The 23,313-nt window shown below is 43.4% G+C and overlaps 1 protein-coding gene across 2 annotated transcripts in view; it reads right to left on the bottom strand.

Moving 5' to 3' along the window:
- trim62.1 (tripartite motif containing 62, tandem duplicate 1) overlaps positions 1–23,313 on the bottom strand; it is a 52,915-nt gene that overhangs the window by 6,437 nt on the left and 23,165 nt on the right. Inside the window, exons 3-5 of one of the 2 annotated variants that reach the window (XM_034083332.1) lie at positions 11,198–11,293; positions 1,611–1,867; positions 322–437 (exon numbers count right to left, since the gene is read on the bottom strand). In XM_034083332.1, the coding sequence (XP_033939223.1) occupies positions 322–437; positions 1,611–1,867; positions 11,198–11,293 (469 nt within the window). The remainder of the gene's footprint in view (positions 1–321; positions 438–1,610; positions 1,868–11,197; positions 11,294–23,313) is intronic. The other variant, XM_034083333.1, reaches the window with a different exon arrangement.

Here is a 23,313-nt window from a genome sequence, read left to right as displayed (position 1 = left end):
TGAATATGAAACGCAAACTCTGGTCTACGTCTTCCACTCTGCTACACTCTCTGTAAGGCTGACTGACCTTTCTTGGAAGAAATAAAATAACACAAAGACAGCTGAATGGTTTGATTCTGTTTCCACATTTGAAGTGCCACCACACTCTAAAGCTGGCTAAACAACAACTGTTAGTGGTTTAAATTGGCAACTGTGCAACCGCATCATAAGAGTATAAACACAAACACAACCCCCCCCCCCCCCCGGATTTAACAGAAGAGATAAAACATGTTAATGAGTTAGCTTAATGTATGTACATTTGTTCCAGTTTTGTTCACATACCTGGTGAGATATCTTGGAAAAGCGACTTCCATATCGTGTACTGTAAGGGCCCCATGTACTTAGATGTCGGGAAATCTTCATACGTCAGATTGGTCTCATGTATCTTCCCTTTAATCCTGGCGGGACAGAAAAAATAAATAAATCAATCAATCAATAACTGTCTTAATCCAATTAGCTTCTTTCCTCCAAATAATACTGCCTCTTGTTCAACCAACAAAGTTGATGCTTCATTGTGGTATGAGCCTTTGAAATCTGCCATTATTTAAATGTATTAGCTGACAGACTGCCTCATAAATCTGCAGCAACAGAGATGAACATATTAGTCTAACACCATTACAATATAATTCAATATGAACCTCCACATGAATCACCCCTACATGTACTCCAACGTTCAGGAAAGATATTGAGTGGGTCGCTTTCCACATGAGAAATCCTGAAAACAATATATTGAAAAAGGGATATATTGGATATATGTGTATATTATATTATGCCGAAATGTTATGTCTTACAATGCACCACAAATAACCTAAGAAATGAAAAAAAATGAACATTAAAATAAGTCTTACTCATGCAGTGTTTTATAAAAGGTTTGTGGGGTCTCTCTTACTAAAGTGTGACTTAATGAAACCGTGAAAATCCAACATGTTTTGAGCTGATCGAAAATCATAGCTGTTTGTCCACCATATTTACGTACAGTTGCTTACATTATATAATTCTGCTAGGATAAGTCATATTAAATAAAACAAAAACCTGTTGATATTGTTACTTTAAAAATATTGTGGTATTCTGTAAAACTCATTAATTCGCTCAAATATACTTAACCCTTTAATGAAATCATCCTCAAGTGCCCCTGGCAGATTAAACATTACAGCTGGTGTATTTCAGGCCTAATATGCCATCTGTTCAGGGATATTCTGACTCTCTCCAAAATGTAAGCAGCCTCACGTTTCACACTGGCAGAACACACAATTGGCATGCTGTAGGTGTGTGTGTGTGTGTGTGTGTGTGTGTGTGTGTGTGTGTGTGTGTGTGTGTGTGTGTGTGTGTGTGTGTGTGTGTGTGTGTGTGTGTGTGTGTGTGTGTGTGTGTGTGTGTGTGTGTGTGTGTAGGGGGGGGGGGTATCATAACAAATGTAACAGCAAATATTTAACTTTAACTGTTCACACGAGACTTTAAGAGTTGATAAAAACCTTCTTGGAGCGAATGTGTTTACAACCACATTTTTGTTCTTATCGGTCTGCAGTGATGACACTGGGACTGCTCTATCAAACTCAGGGCAGGTGAAGCACCTCTCAGATGTGACGGCGACTCCCTCCAGGAAGTCGTGTCGCCCCGTCTCGTTGAGGCGCTCCTGAAGGATCTGGATGCCCTCCTTGACGTCGCGCAGCTGCTGGCTGTAGCGCTGGATCTTGTGCTCGATGTCGGCCAGCTTGCGGGCCGTGTCCATCTCCAGCTCCTCCAGCATGCTCTTCTGACGCTCGCGCAGGAAGCGGTGGAGGCGTTCAAATGCGTCGCCGATGGTTGCGCGCAGACTCTTGGCTGAGGACTGAAAAAAAAGGGTGGTTTACTTAAAGGTCTCCTATTACGCTATTTTTAGGCATATATTATGGGTCTCAGATATATAAAAATATATAAAAAACATGTCGATGAAGTGTTTTGCTCAAAATACCAAACAGATCATGCATTTTAGACATCCCTCATATCCCTCTGTCTCAGCCCTGTTAGAGAACTGCTGATCTGGGTTCTTAGCTTGAACAAAAAAAAGAGGAGCTTGTGCCTGCTCAAAGTTCTACGAGATACTCAGCTAAATGCTGCCGTGATTAAATGCCATATCATGTTCCAAACCACATCAAGGATTATTTCTGAAACGGTATGGAGCTCAAATGCTTTTTCTCTTGCGGGTTTACCACAAGGTGAGTTCCTGTTTTTATTTCCTGCTTTTTTACACATACGCTCTCCAGTACAGGTTAGCTCTGAGTGTTAGCGATACTTGCTAATGTAAACAAAGATCATATTATGTCCAAAGCAGTGGGGCATTGTTTCTGATAGCAACGTTTCTGATTGTGCTGTGGGTCTGCATTACCGATATGACGTCATATCGGACGCAAATCTGGATCAGCTCCGTTGTACCCCCGTTTTTAGAGATTTGGGTACGGAAGAAAAGCGAGAGGGTTTTGTTTTCTGACACTTTGTGAGTTCCCTGACACACCGGGGACACATATTTATGTATAAAAGACATCAAAAAGTGCATTTTGCATGATAGGCCCCCTTTAAATAAATTGAAAACACCCTCAGTCAGTTAATACAGGCCGTGAAATAGATAGTACTGTAGTTAGCTGGGTTTGTTGAGTGTTTCCGTTGCAAAAGCCTGACTATTAATTAGACAAGGGTCAGTAATTCAATGGCTAACAAAGCCCTATAATTTGTGTTAATATTAAGATAACATCCATTAATTGATTCTGCCTGTAAATGTATTGATTTTAAAGGTCCCATGTCATGCTTTTCCGGTTATTACCCATCCCTTTGTGTGTTATGAAGGTTTTTATGCATGTAAACGGTCTGCAGAGTCACAAACCCTGAAAGTACACCCTGTAGCGGGTAAAACTCTAACACAGAAAATGCCTCCCCAAAACGCCTCGTTGGAGATTTCTCATTTTCTTCCTGGGTATCGCTACGTAGGCATACCCAGTAGCCACACCCAGAGCTATAGCCACGCCCAGAGCTATGGCCGCAGCCTCTGCCAGCCTTTCACGAAACAAAGCTTCCCAAACCTTTCAGCGATTCATGCCGGATATGTACAGCGTAGGGCACAGAAGAACGATGCTGTTCCTACTTTGTTTGGACCAGCGGGAGATTCGGGTACACAACCTGTAAGTATTCATTGTTGTTTGTGTATTTATGATGTTTAAAACAAACAAGGTATCTACCACGACTGTTTAAATGGGTAAACGTTTTTCGGACTACTACGTTGTGATCGCGGAGAAATGCTCTCCGCAGACCCATGCTCACAGCGTTATAAACCTTTTTCTTACTCAATATCAAGCCACACTTATTGTTTTTACTTCGGCTGTGAGTGTTTGTGTGTGCTCAGGATGAGTTTCGCTTGTTCTCGCTGTATCGCCAAGCCTGTCTGCTCCTGCAGCAGCCCGCAGCAGTGTGTGTGTCTGTGTGTGTCTGTGTGTGTCTGTGTGTGTCTGTGTGTGTGCGAGCAGCAATGAGCCTGTCAGCTTCTCAACCAATCAGAGCACACTGGGCTCACAGGGAGGGGGGGGGGGGGCAGGAGATCGAACAAGCCGTTTAGGACAGAGAGTTAACACCGGTGAATACACATACTTTACAGAGATGCTGTATGAGAAACCAATGTGAGTTTGGAAAATTGCACAGTATAAATCTATTCTAGTAGACCTCAACAATGGAATTATGATCAGTAGAAATGGCCATGACATGTGACCTTTAAGTGGCTCTGTAGGAACAGTTTAGAAGCTTTTACACAGTGTTACTATTGAGTAATGAGAAACAAACACTGTAACGTGAAGACAGCTCATTACAAGACTGTAGGACAGGCTGAGCAGCTGAAGATATGACAGACGGATTCGAGCAGTTTGCAGGCGTTGAAGAAACTTTTTTGTTGTTGAAGAGTGAAAAATGGAGGGCTGGACATCAGAGAGAATGAATCATGTGTGCGTCAGAGAGACAGAACAAAGGGTGTGACGTGAGAACTCTATAAAAGTCACACAAAGAGTTTCAGGAGCCTTTCAATTAGAAACTGTTGGGAAGCAAAAACTGGACTTCATTTAGACGTTTTGTTAGAGGTTTTCTCGCCTGTCATTGCTTTTTCTGAAAAAGTTGGAGTTGTGTTGATCCATAATTAAATCTGCCCATCAAAGAGCAACTTAGAACAAGAGAACATGAATGAATCACAGTGCAACTGAACATCATTTTTTGATGAACCTCTCTGTTAGGAATCTCTATCATGCCTATGATCTTTTCAGGATTCAAGAACTGTGAACTAAGGTTTGATTACACTTGCCTAAAAGTTAGACCCCAGCCACACGAGGACGAAAACGGCTAAACGCATAGGATTAACGCAAACGCAAAAAAGCTTCCGTCCACACGCAATATTCACCGGATAGTGTCTGTCCACACGAGCTCCGTTTAGCTCCAACCGCTGGAGAAGCTGCAGTACATGTGCAGGAGCCTGTACGTGGCGCTGTAACTTCCTCCACAAAAGCAGCGAAGAAGCATGGTTGTCATGGTTGCCCTTCTGTTTATTCTCCGCGGTGGGGGCCGAGGGAACCGGGCAGAGTTTTTCGCCAGTCAACGTGTATTAAAGTTTAAATCTTCCGGACAAAATTATAAAAGTGCCGGTCAAAGGTCTTCTTTGTTATTTATTGAGCTTTAAAACAAATGAATAACGACTCTATATAATATAATAATAAAATACACGGAGCCTCTCTTTTTCCTCCCTCTCTTCGGACAGCGTCAGTGTCTGTTTCAGCAGCTGATCCAGTAATGAGTGACCCGGCCGACAGTAAAATATAAACATATTTATAACTAGTTTAGGTAGTTTGAGAGGTGTCTCCGTCCTGTCAGATTAGACTTCACTCGCGTTTATGTCCATATCGAGAGAAAGATAAATAATCTGAATTCAGTGTGCAGTTTACTTTGACGCGGGGGTGAGCAGCAGAGGTGGGGAGAGGCGGGGCTATTGCCTCATCATTATCAGAAAATGATCGTATAGGGCGTAAACACACGGAGCCGTTGGACCCCCCAGAGCGTTCCGTATGCCGTTCTATCCACCTTGGGACCCGTTATCGTTTCTGCAGTCATTTAGTGCCGTATTCGGTCGACCTCGTGTGGCCGAACAGTCTATATGACACTAAACAGTAACGCAAACGACCGTTTTCGTCCTCGTGTGGCCGGGGCCTTAAATAAATCCCCGTCAAACAGCAGGTGGCTTCATGCTCTTCTCAGAACCTAGAGGCAGGTATTCTCACTCTGCCTGTGGGAAACTTCTCAGAAGACTCTTTCTCTCCAAGTATGAGAGCCATGACATTTAGGTGGGCTGTATCCCGGCCCTCCTACCTAGTAAAGAGCAAACTGACAGTGTGGAGGAGGAAGAGGAGGAAGAGGCGACGGGCTATCAGTCTCTCAGTGACATGTCTGCTGCTGTGATGGCGCTGAGAGGGGGTCTGCAGCCCTGGGAGACAGGAGGCTGGCTACCTTTCATGGAAGCATGTGATTATCAAGCGATTCCCCGGTGGGCATGTGAATAAGACACAATGCCGATCCCTCAGACAGACCCCCACGCCAGCCAAGGACTCAAATTAGAGTGCGAGGCGGACACATTCAGTTTTAATGAGAGCCGGGCTGTTGCAAGGATTCCTTCTCAGAAACTAAGAAACGACCCCGGTTCAATATTTAAGGAAATTCAAACATCAAAGTCATTTTTATAGATCTTGGAGAGTACTGCTGCATGTGGGAGAAAGCCGAATTAAGAAAGCTTTTGTGGCTCTAGAGCAGGGGTGCCCAACCAGTCGAGATTCCCTGTCGATCGCGAGATGTGTCTAAAAATAGAACAACAATATTCTGTTTTATCATTAATGTCCTATAACATAATCTTCCTGTGCCAGAATAATGCACTTGAACGCATCAAAGCTTTGTGATTGGCCGGCGTGACCCCTGTGTCGGGGCGTGGCTGGTGGGCAGTGCACTAGTTCGCTAACGTTGTCCGTGTCAACAGGAGTGACAGTCACACAAGACCGCAATTATGGCAGAAGCAAAACATATATAATTTTCACTCCGAGTGGGAGGATGATTATTTTTGTATCTATTCAAATTCAAAGTCCATCTGCATCTGCAATGCGAGCGTAGCTTTATCGAAGAAGAGTAATTTAGGAGCGGCATTTCAAAAGAGTGCACAAACGCTACGAGACGGAATTCCCTCCTAATTCTGCCCTACGCTCCCAAAAGGGGAGGGGCCTGAAAGGACAGCTAAATGCACAGCAGTCAATTTTCACCAGGCCCAACAACAAGAGCAAGGCTGCTACCATAGCATCTTATCGTGTCAGTCACGTTCTTGCGAAACACATGAAGTCTTTCAAAGACGGCGAAGTTATGAAAGATGCATTCCTGGAGGCTGCGACGCACTTTTGGGGGGACAGTAAAAATAACAGCAGCATTTCAACAGGTTTTTGATATGATAAAAACTCAAGTTAGATACCGTTATTAATCAGCTGTACGTTTTAGTTTGTTTGAACGTATTCATTATAATTATTGTACAAAATGGTATAAGAATGCAAACTTAAATTGATTATAGTCTATTATCAATTCAGGTTAAGAAACTAGTGTTGCTTGCATCCTATTTTAAAGGCATTTGTTTTTATACTCTACTAAAATGCAACAAAAAAGGGTTTGATTCTATTAATTTTGTCTTTTTTATTGCACTTTGGCAGCAGATTCCTGTGTAGCTTCAGATCTGAGTTGTCTTATTAGTAAGCCTAATTTATACTTTTGTAGCAACACTATTTGTATATAATGGCAAAGAAAGGGTTCAGAGTCTTTTCTTTTTTCCCTGTGTCATATGTGGCAGCACTGTTCAATGTTTACTGTTCAAACATTACCCACTGTAATATGTGACTGTGAATAAACTCCAACTCTGTATCAACAACACTGTTGTGTAACTTCAGTTAAATACTTGCATGTGTGTAGATTAGAAAGAGGTAAGATAAAGGATCTGCTGTATTTTATGAAGTATTAATCGTACAAAGGTCAGTTTTATACAAGTAGAAGTGTGTATTTACCTGGTAGTAGGCTGTCAGTAATGGCTACGCCTCTCTATTTGGACTGGTAGATCTCGGCAGACTGGCAACTTTAAAAGTAGCTCTCGGTTCAAAAAAGGTTGGGCACCCCTGCTCTAGAGGGAGCTGTGCAAAATCTGACGAATTGTCTCATGTGTCACTTCAGTCTGTGTCAGTTAGGTCTGAAGAGTACAGTTTGAACATTTGAAAAATCTGGAGGAGTGGAGTGAAAAAGAAAGAGGCTCAAAGGACCAGTGAAGCTCCTTGTCTCTGCTTCAGGCTAAAGGCTTGAGGCTAAGTTAGTCCCTGCTAATTAAATACACCTGCATGTCAGCAGTGGAATTGCATTGTGGGTTATGTAGGTTTAGACAAAGAAGAATGTATTAAAATGGTGTTTGGTGCACTACTCTTTAACAACAAAAACACAAGTTAAATAAAAGAAGAAAAATAACAGGCTACTTGTTCAGGGACATGTTTGATTGTTAGCTGCCATAATATGTCAGAGATCAATGTAGTCTCAATGTGGTTCTATTCCAGGCAGAGCACTCTGTGCAAATGGATGATAAATCTAATGAGATTAACTCATTCCCAATGAAGGGGGGGGGGGGCGACTGAAAGGCCTACATCTAGCAGTGAGAGTGAGTGGATGGATGTGCTGAAACGGACAGCCTGGCTCTCCCTGGCAGAGGAAAGACAAGCAGTGCCGTGAGCAGGCACAACAACAACAGGAGAAAAAAAAGGAGTGCTTTCTAAATGACAGGTAACGCTGACGGCTGCAACATCGACCCTTCCCTGGTCAATAGCTTCAATGTCACTACAGGAGGGAGAAGAGACGTGCGGGTGTGTAAAGAAGTGAGGGAGTCGCACATCAAGAGGATGCTCTCTGATTAAAACAAGGTGTCGAGATCAAACAGCCGCTCGATAAACCAATTTTACATTAAATTAAATTTAAGTCAGTCCAAATCAGTCTGGAGGAAGAGAGGGATAATCAGTGACTGAGACGCTAAACAGACCTGGCCCTTATTCCCTGCTCGATGAGATATTTATTTTATTACTAAGTATTACGGTCTCATTGGGATTTTTAAGATGCATAGATGGATGTCTGGTTTGTGTAAATATAATTACCGTCGGTCACAACTGACTTCCGATGCCATTTGTTGGTGTAGAATGAATTACTTGATCATTCAAAATGAATCAAAAATAAGTTTTACCAATTATTTTCTTGTTTCTTCATTTTATTAAATTGTTTTTATTATTTTGTCCGAAACCCATCCATCTTCTCCCGCTTATCCGTGGTCGGGTCGCGGAGGTAACTGTTCCAGCAGAGAGCCCCAAACTTTCCTTTCCCTGGCCACATCAACCAGCTCTGACTGGGGGATCCCAAGGCGCTCCCAGGCCAGCGAAGAGATATAATCCCTCCACCTGGTCCTAGGTCTCCACCTCGGTCTCCTCTCAGCTGGACGTGCCTGGAACACCTCCCTAGGGAGGCGCCCAGGTGGCATCCTTACTAGGTGCCCGAACCACCTCAACTGGCTCCTTTTGATGCGAAGGAGGAGCGGTTCAACTCTGAATCCCTCAGGATGACTGAACTTCTCACTTTATCCCTAAAGCCCCTGTCACACTGTCCCGAAATTGACACCCGATGGACACACGAATATGGAATTGTGAATTTCGCACGAAGATGGCCCCGAACCACACACGAAGGCAACATTTACATTACATTTAAGACATACAACTGCAATGAAAGTACCAAAAACAATTATGTTACAGTACTATGATACTGTACTGATATCTTCAGACTTTGTTCTTTACTTTATCCGTCTTTATATGTAGAAAATATTACGTTTTCTCTGTAATGTTGTTTCCATAGCAACAACAACTTCCTGTCAACTCTCCTTCAAAATAATATATTATATCCTTTTTAGTTTCACAGAACACAAATTGGGTTATTTACATAATATGTTTACATGATTTTGTTGTGCAATAAAACAACCCGATGGACACACGATAAAGGAAATGTTCAAATTCGGCTGTGATCGTAGCAACATCGGGCCATTTGTGAGGGCATCTTAAGCCATCGTATGATCGCTGGTGGAGTTTCTCAGGCTCCGGCAGCAACTTCGTGAGCGGTGGCAAAATATTTGGCATGCCAAAAAATTGCCGAAGGACCTTGCGAAGTTTCATTTTCGTGTTGAATTCGTGTGTCAATTTTGCCCTTCGTAAGGCCATCGTGAGGGCATCTTGTTATCATCGGTGCCATCGGGCATTCGCCCCGATCAGAGAGAGGGTGAATGCACCGATGATAACACGAAGATGACACGATTTGACAAGATGCCCTCACGAGTGCCTTACGAAGTTGCCGCTCACGAAGTTTCTGCTGGAGCCTGAGAAACTCCACCGGTGGTCATACGATGGCTTAGATGCCCTCACGAATGGCCCGATGTTGCTACGATCAGAGCCGAATTTGAACATTTCCTTTATCGTGTGTCCATCGGGTGTCAATTTCGGGACAGTGTGACAGGGGCTTAAGGGAGACGCCTGCCACCCTGCGGAGAAAACTGATCTCGGCCGCTTGTATCCGCGATCTCGTTCTTTCGGTCAAGACCCATCCTTCATGACCATAGGTGAGGGTAGGACCGAAAATGGCCCGGTAGACAGAGAGCTTTGCCTTCTGGCTCAGCTCTCTTTTCGTCACAACGGTGCGGTAAAGCGACTGCAGTACCGCTCCCGCTGCTCCGATTCTCCGGCCCATCTCACGCTCCATTGTTCCCTCACTCGAGAACAAGACCCCTGAGATACTGGAACTCCTTCACATACGCCTTCTCCAAATCTACGACATGTAGACCGGAGAAGCGTACTGCCAGACCCCCTCCAGGATCCTTGCGAGAGTAAAAAGCTGATCCGTCGTTCCACGACCAGGAGGGAATCTGCATTGTTCCTCCTCAATCTGAGGTTCGACAATCGGCCTGACCCTCCTTTCGAGTACCTTGGAGTAAACTTTCCCAGGGAGGCTGAGTAGTGTGATGCCTCTGTAATTGGCACACACCCTCTGATCCCCCATTTTGAAAAGGGGAACCACCACCCCGGTCTGCCACTCCTTCGGTACTGTTTCCGACTTCCACGCAACGTTGATGAGACGTGTCAACCATGACAGTCCCTCAACACCCAGAGCCTTCAGCATTTCTGGGCGGATCTCATCCACCCCCGGGACTTTGCCACTGTGGAGTTTTTTGACTACCTCAGTGACCTCCCCCCGGGAGATTGGTGTTGATCCCCTGTCATACTCCAGCTCTGCCTCTAACATAGAGGGCGGAGTTGTTGGGTTCAGGAGTTCCTCAAAGTGTTCCTTCCAACGCCCTAACACTCCATCAGTTGAGGTCAACAACGTCCCATCCTTACTGTACACAGCTTGGTGGATAGTTCCCTGCTTCCCCCTCCTGAGGTGTCAGACAGTTTTCCAGAACAACTTTGGTGCCGCCCGAAAGTCCTTTTCCATGGCTTCTCCGAACTTTTCCCACACCCGCTGCTTTGCCTCGGCCACGGCTGAGGCTGCTGCCCTTTGGGCCTGTCGGTACCTTGCAACTGCCTCGGGACTCCCCCAGGATAACATATCTCTGAATGCCTCCTTCTTCAGTCGGACGGCTTCCCTGACCACCGGTGTCCACCAGGAGGTTCGAGGGTTACAAACATTTTCTTTTTAATAATAATTAAGTGAAAAATGCAACAGCGTTCACAATTAAACAGTTTGAACTTGGAAGTATTTCTGCTTATAAAGTGACATAATACTAGAATATAACCAATCTTGTTGATAGCGATTCATTGATGTTTCAGCTGTAGACTGTATTTGCTGCTTTTCGGTTTTACCGAATACTTTTATCTGTTGGTGGGATAAAGCATGACTTCGCCTTAGTCTTTGGGAAACCATAATAGCAATCTTTCACTATTTCTGACATTTCAATAAACAAGATAGCGCAAACTATTTCAGTTGCAGCCATATGCAGCTGAATGATTGCTGCTGGAGCATATATCTAAAAATGAGAATTCTTTGTTTTTAAAAAGCAGATATGTTTCAGTACCTTGGTCTCAGTGAGTTGTCTTTGCAGGAGCTGCAGGGCCTCAGTGTGCCCCTTCTCACTGTCCTGCAGGGTGGCCAGCTGCTCCTTCATCTCCCTCTGCAGCACAACAAACTACAGGTCAGTAACCAGGGACTAGAGCTCAATGTTAGAGAACAGCAGAATACAAATGAATTACCTCAACAAATATTTTTTAAAACCCTTACAGTTCCATACCAATAATGCTAAAAGATTAACCAATTATATTCTGTTTATTCAAGATGTATTATTTGTGAAACAGCTCTCTTTGCACTGATAAATGGCAGCAAAGACTTAAGTCTCAGCTACAAAACAAGCACGGCAGATGGAGCGTGAGATATGAAAGAGATCAAATAAAATCTCCGGAGATGTTTGGCTGTGTTAGAGAAAACTGGGTCTCATCTCTCGTCAGGCACACGCTGGCAACCTGCAGCACTCAGCCACCTCCGAGCCTCCCCAGGGCTGATCCAGGCTCAGTGGGGGGGGGGGGGGGGGATTTAGGTTTTAGGACGGAAGTGGTTCAGCAGATTCCCTTAAGTAGAGACTTGTTTATACAAATGTACAAGTACGAGACTCGGGGAAAAGCTCTGCACTTTGTTAATCTGCACTAGGTCCATGTTTTCATACTAAGTAAATAATGAGGAATGAAATGTTTCAAAGTCAGTGTCTCACTCGCTTGAATTGTTAATGGGACACGTGTCATGTGAAATGATAACATTATAGAGCATGAAAGTAATCATCACCAGGTGTGTAGGGAAATAAATGACCTCTCTTATTACAATAAAAAAAGACAAAAGGAAACTGGATTACATTGCATTACAGACCTGACCTTTGTCAAAGTGACTGAATCAGAACCACTGCAGCATCAAGGCAAGTTTATTTATATAGCAAAATTCAACACAAGGCAAGTCAAAATGCTTTAGAAAGATGAAAAATATTAAGAGCAGTAAGTAATAGTGCAGCCGAATCACTATATAAAATGTGATTTAAAAAATCTAATGAAAACAACTAAAAGAAAAACGGATTTCTGTACAAGAATAGAGGTGGTAGGTTGAGAAACTAGACAGAACAAGAACAAAATAGATAGTTTATCTGGTCAGTTTCCAAAGATGTAAAACACAATTTTTTACGCTAAAATACAAACGGTTATATACAGGGCAGCTGCAAATTACTCAGACATCCGACAAAAGCCTGTAAAAGGACAATATTTGATTTCTACAAAGAACGGCGTCCTTATCCTTTCCTTATGGGAAATTGAGACAAAAGGGAATATCTTGGGACAAGCCTAATTTATATCAAACCCTTGTTAGGCATCCCCTGCTGCTGCTCGCTGCTCATGTAACCTGTGTGTCACTCCCCTGAACACCGACTGCGGCAAAAATCCACCAAATGGAGCTGTCAGCTTAGCAGGGATAATAGAAAAAAAACATCCCTCAGCTACGAGGCTGAAATAAAGGCCAGAATTGAGCTTTATTGACAGGAAAAATACACAATAATTTAACTATCTCTTCTTTATAGGAACAAAAACAGTCAAACTTGAATCCTTAGCTGCATAATTCAGAAGGAGCAAATGTGGTCTGTTGAGGGCGAAGCATGTTTCCTCTCAATGACAGAAACAGTGGAAAACAATGGTTGGTGCAGAGGGGGAGCGTGACTCTACATGCTAATGATAGGAGTGCGGCAGGCTCAGCAGGATCTCCGCCTCATCACTACACGCCTCTGTGCAGCGGGTCAAAGGCCGCTCCCACACACTGACAGACTGGCAGAGAAAACATGCTCCTCCACTCTCCTGCTGCACACCGTCTGACGGACCGGCCAGGGGGGACAGCCTGAACGGGGGCTGCTGTCACACCAATGGATGGACGCATGGATTTTTGGGGGATCTACATTGTCTGGAGGTATGGTATCATTCTCTCCATTACAGTTTGTAATAAACTCAATACTTAATACATCAAGTATAATTTGTTAAGCTGAATTTAGGCAGGCAAAGCTGTATTTCCAATATTTCAGTAATTAATTCAAGTTTATTCAGCCTTTTTTATGGCTAAAGGGTACTCAAAAGACTAACACTGAGTAAAAGAAGAACTCAAAACTGGAAAAAGCAACAATAAAAGATCAACTACAGATAAAAAAAAAAAACACAAATTAAAAACATTATAAATGTACAAAAGAGCAACAAAAACAACCTTGGTTGATTCATCTGTATCTACTTTAAGGCCCTGAACCTCCTCCATAACGTGCAATTACATAATCCTTTTTAATCTTCGTAGAAGTATAAACCGTCCTTTGAGTATCCTACAGATTGAGATTTTCCGTGATGGCATTTATAGCAGAAACTGAGAAAAAGCCACAGCGGGAAAGGAATTAGATCGGAAACTGATTCACTGGTCCTCTCGAGGATGTGACAAAACAAAAACAAACAAACAAAGACTGACAGAGAAGTTTATGTTGTCATGCGTACAAGAGTGTGTTTCTGTGTTGTGCGTGGAGGCGCCTGTCTCTTGTCCATCACTTCGAACCAACATGAATCTGACATGACATTTCCCCAGGACATCAATGCAGGAAATGGGGGTCATGGCAGGGGGGTTATACATCTAAAATTAATGCCAACCTGCTGTCATTCCTTTTTTCCTCTCCTGTCAGGATGGCAGCTCTGGTAGATATGTATGAGTTCATAAATGAATAAAACAATAGACCATCAATGAACAATACCTCCAAAATGGCTTAAAGTCCCTCAAACTTTTCCTTATTTCCAGCAGCTCGTTCAAGACTGAAAAAGCATTAATGGCTTCAAACTGCCAGCCCCGATGAAGAGGCAAATAAAACAACATGCAGTGTCACACGTTAAAAATAAAAAGCCTACTGGAACGAGAAACCTTAGACAGTCTAGCGTTCAGTTATTTCACGCAGCAATATAAACACAAAAACAAACTAAACTTGCAACTCATCTGCTTACTGGAGGACATACAGATTGCAAGCCAATGTACTATTGGGCTTATAATTAAAGTGGGATCTATTTAATCTGTTTATCGTTAGATAAGGAATGCAAACCCCAGCAGAGCCCACAATAACTCAATGTGCTGCTAGTGATTTTAACAAGGACAGTTTGGCATAACCTTCGTGGAGCTGAGAGTGTAATTCTGTCAGGTGGCAGGCAGGGTGGGTATACAGGACGCCGGCCAATAAACAGAACGTGGACACACTGCAGCCATTACACTGAGGCAGTGAGCTTTATGGGCTTCTTGTGATTTAACATGGACCAGGTCAGAAATATGCCGTCTATATATTTCTGACGTTTAGATCAAGGAAAAGAGTTACGGGGAAACTACATTCAAGGCTATCCGCTCAGACGCTTCAAGGGAAGCATCTCACGTGTGCACTGACACACAATAACAATATCATTATTCATTACAATTGAATATCTGTATACAGAGCACACATAACATGTCTGCGTCACTCCTATCAAACTCATTTTGTCTTGTTTGTTAACTTGTGGTATGAAAGCAACAGAACTACCACAGGATTTAATGATAGCAGATATTATTCTAAACATGAATTCAAAGTTACATTTTTATCAGCATACTATCAGCTAACTGCTTGCTGTTAACTCTAAAAGAAGTCTCCATGTAAGGTTAATTCATAATCATCGTACAACACTTTATGTATTTAGTGAGTCATTTGAGCGACATGGAACAACCAAACACAAACAGAGAGTTACTAGTGTTACAAGCTGGCTCTGCATGTAACATAAGGTTCCACACCGGAGTTTCCCAAAACAATCATTTATTTTATGCAACACAGTGGTTACAAACAACAATAAAAACACACACAGGAGCGGTGTCCTGCTGCACCGAGCAAGGCAGCTGAGAGAGAGCGAGAGCCTGTTCTGCAGCCCTCTTATATCCTGTAATCAGCACCACAGGTGGGTCCCATCACTGCTGATTACAAGGAAACACACAGGTTACAGCAGCACCACTGGTGGACAACCACAGGGTTGTCACACCCCCCCCCCCATAAAAGAAGTGTCCCCAAGACACTGAAACATCCAAACAAATAACCGAGCTTATACTTACAGCTACTACATGAAACATACCTTTATTTAATTTTTCCTTACAAAATAGTTTAAGTTTAAGTTACGCTCCAGGATAATTCGGGGAAACAAAGATTTTTTAAGATTGCTTCAAATGAACCACCAAAAGATCTCCATCTACTCGCTGGTAGGAGAATATATAAAGATCTTAAAGTCCGCTACGAGAGTCAACTTCCATTTGTGGCATGTACTAAATGTCTGCTGAGGAATGGGAGCTTCCAAACCCGAGCGAACATGCAGGGCAGCTCAGACGAGGTATTTGAAGCTGTAGGTGGCGTCGCAGGACAACCTCGAGCCCTTTCAGCGACAACACAGGTCCTGGCGGTGAGGCCTCTTCATGTTAATGTGCCGCAGCTTCTTCTCACAGTTGCAGGTAGTCTGAGAGCAGTCCTTGCAGAGGATGGGCTCCACCCTGTAGGGGTTAAACCCAACCTGACACTTCCGGCAGAGCTGCTTGTAGTACACCTTACTGGTTCCAGGGATGCACCAAACATACGCACTCTCCCATCTGATGTTGCATTTCTTGCAGTGGAAAAAGCCATACCTCTGCTCCAGGAACTGAAAGCTGGACCCCTTTGTAGACCTGTGGAAAGTTGTCTTGAAGTCCTTCCTGGTGTCCTCTTCGCCACTGTCACCCTTCTCACATTCATGCCCTGACTCAACGTGATCCACGGATTCGTCGGCTTCTCCTTCACCTTCACCTTCATAGCTGAGTTTCTTCCTGGAGATTCTGCGGTCAAACACGGGGGAGTAGATTGACACAGGCCGCAGGAAGCGCATGTGGCTCACCGGTGTAGTGCAGTACGGGGCCTTCCCCTCTGCTTTAACCAGCCCCGGGCTCTAGGGGGACTTTGACAGGGGCACTCCCTCTGAGCAGAACAGCGTTTTAGGACCCAGCGAGCACTGCACAGTTTTATCCACTTTGACATTCACCTGCACGCCGCACTCTTTGGTGATGACTTTCCTCAGTGGGACTGGTAAACTGGGGTGAACCTGGGACAAACGCTCCTGCAAAGTTGGATCCTCCTGCTGCTTCTTTGCCAATTCACTACGAGAGACAGACAATGGAACAACAGGTAGCGCCAAAACAATATTCTCAGAAATGACTTTTTTACCTTGTGCTTTATAGGTCTGGGCTCGTGTTACTGCACAAGCTGGAACTACCTTTGTCAGCTTCTTCTCAGGGTCAGCAAGCTCGCCCCTCACTGGCTTAGAGGACACCACTGGTGAAAGAGGCACATCAGGCCACACTCTGCCGCCAGCCAAGTCATTTCCGAGGATGACTGCCACTCCCGGAACAGGCAAAGATGGCCGGACTCCCATGGCAACCTCACCCTGCCGTAAATCACAGGACAACACCAACCGATGCTTTGGAGCAGACAACAACTGCATCCCCATTCCCTTGAACCATACACCACTTCCAGTGTCAGTTACCGAGGAAAATGGTGTCTCTCAGTATCTTAACAAGGAATTTTTTTTCACTTCCTTGCAAAGACACATAACCCTCTCGTATGAAAGGGGCATACCCTGGATCAATTTCATCTGCCAACTGGGAGGGGTGAGGTTTCAACTCTTGCAGGGCTGGTCCGTAGTTAGAAACCGCAGCAGCAACTGGTTGCGGGGTAGTATAGAGTTTAACCGCTATAGCGTCATCCCTAGCGTCATCCCTAGCGTCATCCCTAGCAACCTTGTGGGGAGAAGCTGCAAGGGTAACAGGCCTGGGAAACTGAACATTTTGGAGTCCCTTGGTTTTTGCAAGTACTGGGCATTCCTTTTTCTGGTGTCCTTGACCCAAACAAAAGTAACAAGTACTTAGATCTACTTTACATCTGGGGTCACCAGACCAGTTATTTCTGCTCCCCCAGTCAAATCTCTTCCCTGAATGAATCTTGTGTGTTAACGTGTATTCATCACATTTTTAACCTTATTCTCATTCAGGTACGTAGCAACACGTTCTGGAAGAATATCTTTTAATTGTTCAAGAAGGAACAGTTCCCTCAAATCATTAAGATGTACTACTTCGGAAGCCGTGACCCACCGATTAAATTTCATCGTCAGCTCCCGAACAAGTTCCACATAGGTCTGTCCTTCTGACTTCCTTAGCTTCCTGAACTGCTGACGGTAGGCCTCAGGCACCAACTCATAAGCTTTTAGGACTGCAGTCTTTACCCTTAAGTAATCTTCACTGTCAGCCATACTTAATGCAGAAAATGCTTCTTGAGCCCTACCAGTTAACACACACTGTAACAGCATTGTTTTCTCTGAATCAGACCACTGTCGTCTTTGGCTAAGTCGCTCAAAAAGTCCAAAAAAAGAATCTACAGTCTTCTTCTCGAATTTCGGTAACAACCTCAAGTTATAAGCTATATCAAAAGTAGCTGGCGACACCCCAGAAGAATGCTTACCCTCTTGGATGAGGTTCAACTTGTAACGCTCTTGTTGCAATTCAGCTCCCCGCACTACTGTAGTTAACCTTAAATGCTCCATCTCAGTTTCCTGGTCACGAGCTCTAGCCCGGTCCTCACGAGCGAGACGTTCACTGTCTTGTTGGTACTGCAGCAGCATTATTTCCTTTCTCTGTTCAAATGTCATTTCACCAAAGTCAAACAAAGAAAAACCTGCACTTCTCTGCAGCTCTGGATCTATATCTGCCACTAGATTCCGTTAAATTCAGGTACAAATGCAAATCAACAAAAACAGCAATCAGACAAGAGAACCAACATAAATAATCTGCAAATGGAATAAAAGAAAGTGGATTTTCGAATTGGGATAGAGAAGCTAGTAATGGAAATGCATAAATATAACCAACAGTATATTGTGCATGCCATATCGTCAGCAGTTCATCCCGATGAAACAGGATGAGAAGCGACTAGCCTGCGTGGGTCTGTCCTTGTGGTGCAAGGACCCTTTCACAGCACTCACTGCCAAACCAAGTGCAGCCTGAAGACACTGACACAGAGAATGAGCCAACTGCAGACCTCAACAAGCAAACTGCAGACCTCAACAAGCAAACTGCAGCTACTGATGTCACAAACACAGAAATACCCGCCGTGAGACGAGCCCCGTGTTCAAAGGTGGAAGATCTTGTATTTTTTACAAGGTCTGTCATTGAGAGTAATATCAAAATGTTGACCAAAGACCCATGGGAACATAACGCATTGTGTAAGCACATAGCCTTTCAAAATGAAGCTATACACACACACACACACAATTCCTCATTTTCATATAGGCTGACGGAGGCCGATATATTTGAGCTGTGTGCTAAGTCATGATAAACTGTTTACCTCAGGATTTAATACCAATCATACAAATGTTTCACCTATCTGTCCAGTGATGTCTGTCCCTCCTCTCTGTCCCCGGTGGGGCAACCAAAACAGATACTTGCGAAAGAAACAAAAAGCACAACAACATAAAAATGCTGTCTCAGGCTGAAAACTCTGATGTATTTGTTCCAACTAGGCATCGCATTGAGCTCAAGCTGCGCCTGACGTCCCGCAGCCGTGTTTCCTGTAGCATCAGCAGAGCCTGCAGCCTCTCTGGGGGAACGAGAGCGTCCCGCAGCCTGAGCCCAGCCGGCAGAGGCCAGCTGAGCTGACGGAGCACACACTCCTCACCAACATCTGTCCCCGTGAGACAAGAACAGGCTGTAAAGTGTGTGAATCTACACAGCAGAATTTACAGCTCTGAACTTGTGAAAGATTATAACTTTTATTAGGGTTTCAACTCGTAAGTATTTTCATTGTTAATTATTTTTTCGGCACATTATTTAATTGCTGATGGTAAATATTTATGTTGCAAAAAAACAAAAAACTGTCTTAAATGTAAGGTTTTGCTGCTCTTCACAGTAGAGTATGACAGTAAGTTAAATATACTTGTATTTTGGTTTTGGACTGTTAGTCGGACAAAACCAGAAAACTGTAAGTGTTACGTTTGTGTGTGTCTCTCTCCCCCTGATTTTCCTCTCTTTTTTCTCTCTCCCGGTTATTTTTATATTTTGTTACTTCCCTTTGTACCCCTAGTTGAGGAGGGAACGTAACAGTAATCATCAGCTCGGGTTGTTGTTGTGATGGGATCCTTGGTAAACCATTATTTGAGTCTATAAAATGTGAAATTCTTTCACATTACATGTTACTTGTTAGACGCTTTTATCCAAAGCGACTTACATACTCGATACTGTGGGCAATCCCCACAGGAGCAATTTGGGGTGAAGTGTCTTGCCCAGGGACACAACGACATGCTGACTGCAGTGGGGTTTGAACCTGTAATCCCCTGATCTGAACACCAACGCACTAATGCACTGTGCCACATGCCTCCCCCGAGGTGAAGTTGTTTGTGTAGTCTGGCAAACAAAAGAGGCAAAAACTGAATGATATTACATTTACAAATGATAGAACTTGTCATCATAAGCTGGAACCAGGAAATATTTTGCTTTTTTGATTATTAAAGAAGTGCTTTCAGAGAGATTGTCACTGTTTAGTAGTCGACTAATCAACTAAATGTTTCAATGTTCAATTGCCATGAATGACAATGTAGCCGATATTTTTGTAAAGCCAACAATGTTACATTCATCATCACAATGTTCAATCAGCACAATGTTTGACAGAAATATCTACAATAAAGCCGTTCTTTGACAGATGAAAGGCTTCTGCTGTGACTGATCCTGGGTCAGTTCACAAATGACCCTTGTGTCTACTACATCTACTTCACAGGAAACATTTGGTAAGAGCAGTGGGGCTTATTGGAAGCACTGAAGCTGGCGGCCTCCTCCAGTTCTCTGAATATAGGGCACGTCATGTAAATGATGAATGCTCAGAGGCTGCTGCTACACTTTGTGGAGCAACGAAGGGCACAGAGTATGCAAATGTTTTACCCCAAACATGAATTGCTAAGGATTCAAAAATCACAACACTGCACGTCAGTTTAAATATTTGTTCCGTGAAAAAAATTGATTGTGTTTGAATTGCTGACACTATAGAGTCCACACACTGAGCTGAGGAAGGAGTGGGAACAGAGTGTGTGGTATCACTGTGTCGCTGGATGTCTGAGGGTTTTAGGAAACACAAGCAGATGCCAGAGCCATCAATGTTAAGTTGGATAATCTACACAGTGCAGGACAAGTTATTTAAGAGGAACAGAGGGTTTGTTGTTGGCACTCCAGTAGAAATCTGAGAAGTGATGAGTGATAAGAGCGTGCCTGCTGTTTGCAAAGAGTCACCATTGTTAGGGAAATAATTGTCCTAGACTCCTAGATAGGACGTACAGGACCAACCCTGACGTCTGTTTATCTCCTTTAAGGACATAGGCTGCTTCAGCCATAATGTTATTGTTCCCATTCTGTGACCGGTCAACACTAGGTCACAGATGGTCCGTTGTTGTGGGTGCACTGGGACACTTCCTTCTTTGTTGTTTGTGGACTCCAAGGTATGACATCTTCGAGGCCATAAGTGACAGACGCAAGTGACTCAGTGTGCCCAACTGTTTAAACTATTTTATCAAAATATGTTGATTACTCTCTGTGAAACCAGTTAAATGGGCTAACGAGAGAGAGGCGCTCCAGAATTGACGTGGCAACCACCCGTGCAGTCAGACCGTGACTGCTGTGACTTGTGATGTGAATCCTCTGGCCGAAACTCCAAATAAACCTCCAGTGTTTGACATCGAAGCTCCTGCTCTACCGTGTCTCCTTCCTGAGTTGGCGACTCCCACTGCATTGCTACACAGAAGTTTCCCTTACAAATTGGCGTTGTCGGCAGGATACCAACAAATCTTCAGAGCTGGTAAGTGTGATTTTCAAATCTACATTTGGACATTGCCTTACTAGAATCTGTGATTGACGGTATCCTAAACTGAGCGGCTGTGTTTCGTTTTTGGTTAATGAACATTTGGGGATAATAAACCCAGGGGATCAGTGTCTGGGGACTCAGTCCTGGCTGATTTTCTCTGTGTGTGCTGCTCGGGACGGAAGTGCCATACAAGCATACACAGCTCATGTTTAGAGAGACCTTAAAAAAAGGCATGTAAAAGATTTGTATTGGACAAATCGCCGAATTCTGGGGGTTTTAGCGGTCAAACACAGCAGTTAAAAATAAGCAGCCGGAGATATTACTGCTATCGCCTCTGTAAACACAGCTCCAGCTGCAAGCTCGGGTGTGTGTGTAAAACCTCCCTGTGTTTGTGGGGCTGGAGCTGTGCAGCTGAGAGGGAGAAAGTCACAGCTTTTTGTCTATAGCTTTAACTCACACCACCGCCATCTCTATTAAAAACAGGGATGGTCTAAAAGCACTCGTTGTTTGTGACCGTCTTCTACATTGCTGGCAAGGCCGGGGCAGCGCGAGATGCGTGCATTACCCGATGCGCCACAGTTCCCTATACATGGCTAGAGGAGCTGGTGGCGGTCCGGGGTGCATACATAAAATTATAGGCTAATTGATCACGGGTGGGCAGTGGCAAGCAAAGTGTAGAACAAAACTGTGTTTCATCGTTGCAATGAACTCGATAGCAAGTGTATAGGCTGGTCGAGTAGGACTACAATTAACTGGGCTGTTTTTGGAGAGAAAGGGTAGGAAAAAAAGTCTATGTTCTCCTGGTCGGGGGTTCATAGCGCCACTGATGGAGTAGTGGTTGTCGCAAGAGGATAAGCTAATTATTGCTTTTGGACGGTCTTCAGGCACGATCTTAGCACTTGTACAAGGGTGGATGCGCGAGTCAAGGTGCTCCATTTCTATAATTCCCTACCCCCTCTGAAACCTCCTAATTCGGACTAAATTGAGCTGAATGAGCTTTGCTGTCACACTGGTGTTTATTACGAGTTCATGTTTTGTTTGTCTGATTGTTTGTATGGGGGGTCTATATTGGTTTTCCCCGCCGTCTTGTGTATGTTTTGTAACAACTAATAATGAATCAGTCCATAGCCAGGGTAAAATGAACTAAACTTTAGTTATCCCACCAAAAGTAAATGACTTGAGAAAAATAAATAATATAAAGATGTAAAGCAAAATTCTGGTAGTATAAATATGCTGCAAAATGAAAATAAATAGCAAAAGAGTGTTTTTTTATGTCCTGCATCTGAGTGTGCAGGGGAAAATGTAAACAAGAAGCCCACTGTTCAGGGTGTGCGCTAAGTGTAAGAAGAAAAGAAGATTATTGCTGGTATGTTAAGATATGTTTGTGACCTTGTATAAACCCTATGCCCCGTCCTGCGCCCCGAGACCCTCAGAGACCTGCCTGAGGAGATCAGGGTTGCAAAATCTGTTTTTGTAGGTCAATGTTGTATTATTTGTTTCATTAATTGTTGTTGAAACCTTTTGTGCTGTTGCTGCAAAATGGAAACTTTGTTGATTATCTGTTCCAACTGGCATCAGATAATTAATATAAGTTGAAGTTCAATTACAGTTTTAAAAATAGTCTAACATTCTTAATATATGTTTCTAACAATTTTTTATTTTTTTTTGCAAGCTGCACACAGGTGATACTGAGTATTCTCGAGTAATAGATTATAAACTACACCATGCTTAAATAGACTCCTAAGTTATTATTTCATATGTGACATATGTAAGAAAAGGGAGGGAAGAGTCAATTATATTGAGTAATTGATTTTATATTGGGTATTTTATTACTCAAACCTGTTTTATGGAAGAGGAAAAATATATATTTCTGATAAACTAATATTTTATCAAATGGTGAATTAATATAACATTTAGAATCATTGAGAAGGGGTTATATCCAGGCACTAGCTCACCTTTAAATTACAATAACATTTCTCTGCTTTGGACTGATGAGTATATGATTCTTGCATGTTAAATGACTAGCACAAACCTTACATTTATGCATGTGCATGTGTCAGGAAGGCTCCCAAATAATTCGGAGGGGCCTATCCTATTTTTGTAATTAAATGATAATGTGCTAATCCATTACTTTGAGTTGTCTTCACTCAGGAAAACATCCCTATCAAGTGTTAACCCAATAACTAGGACAGCTCTGAAGGCCAAGGGTCAGAGAGAGAGGGTCACAC

This window comes from Pseudochaenichthys georgianus, chromosome 5 (assembly GCF_902827115.2).
Source record: "Pseudochaenichthys georgianus chromosome 5, fPseGeo1.2, whole genome shotgun sequence".
NCBI classification, from domain to species: Eukaryota; Metazoa; Chordata; class Actinopteri; order Perciformes; family Channichthyidae; genus Pseudochaenichthys; species Pseudochaenichthys georgianus.
The sequence above is the reverse complement of the archived record's forward strand: the minus strand, read 5'-3'. Positions and strand labels throughout refer to the sequence as shown.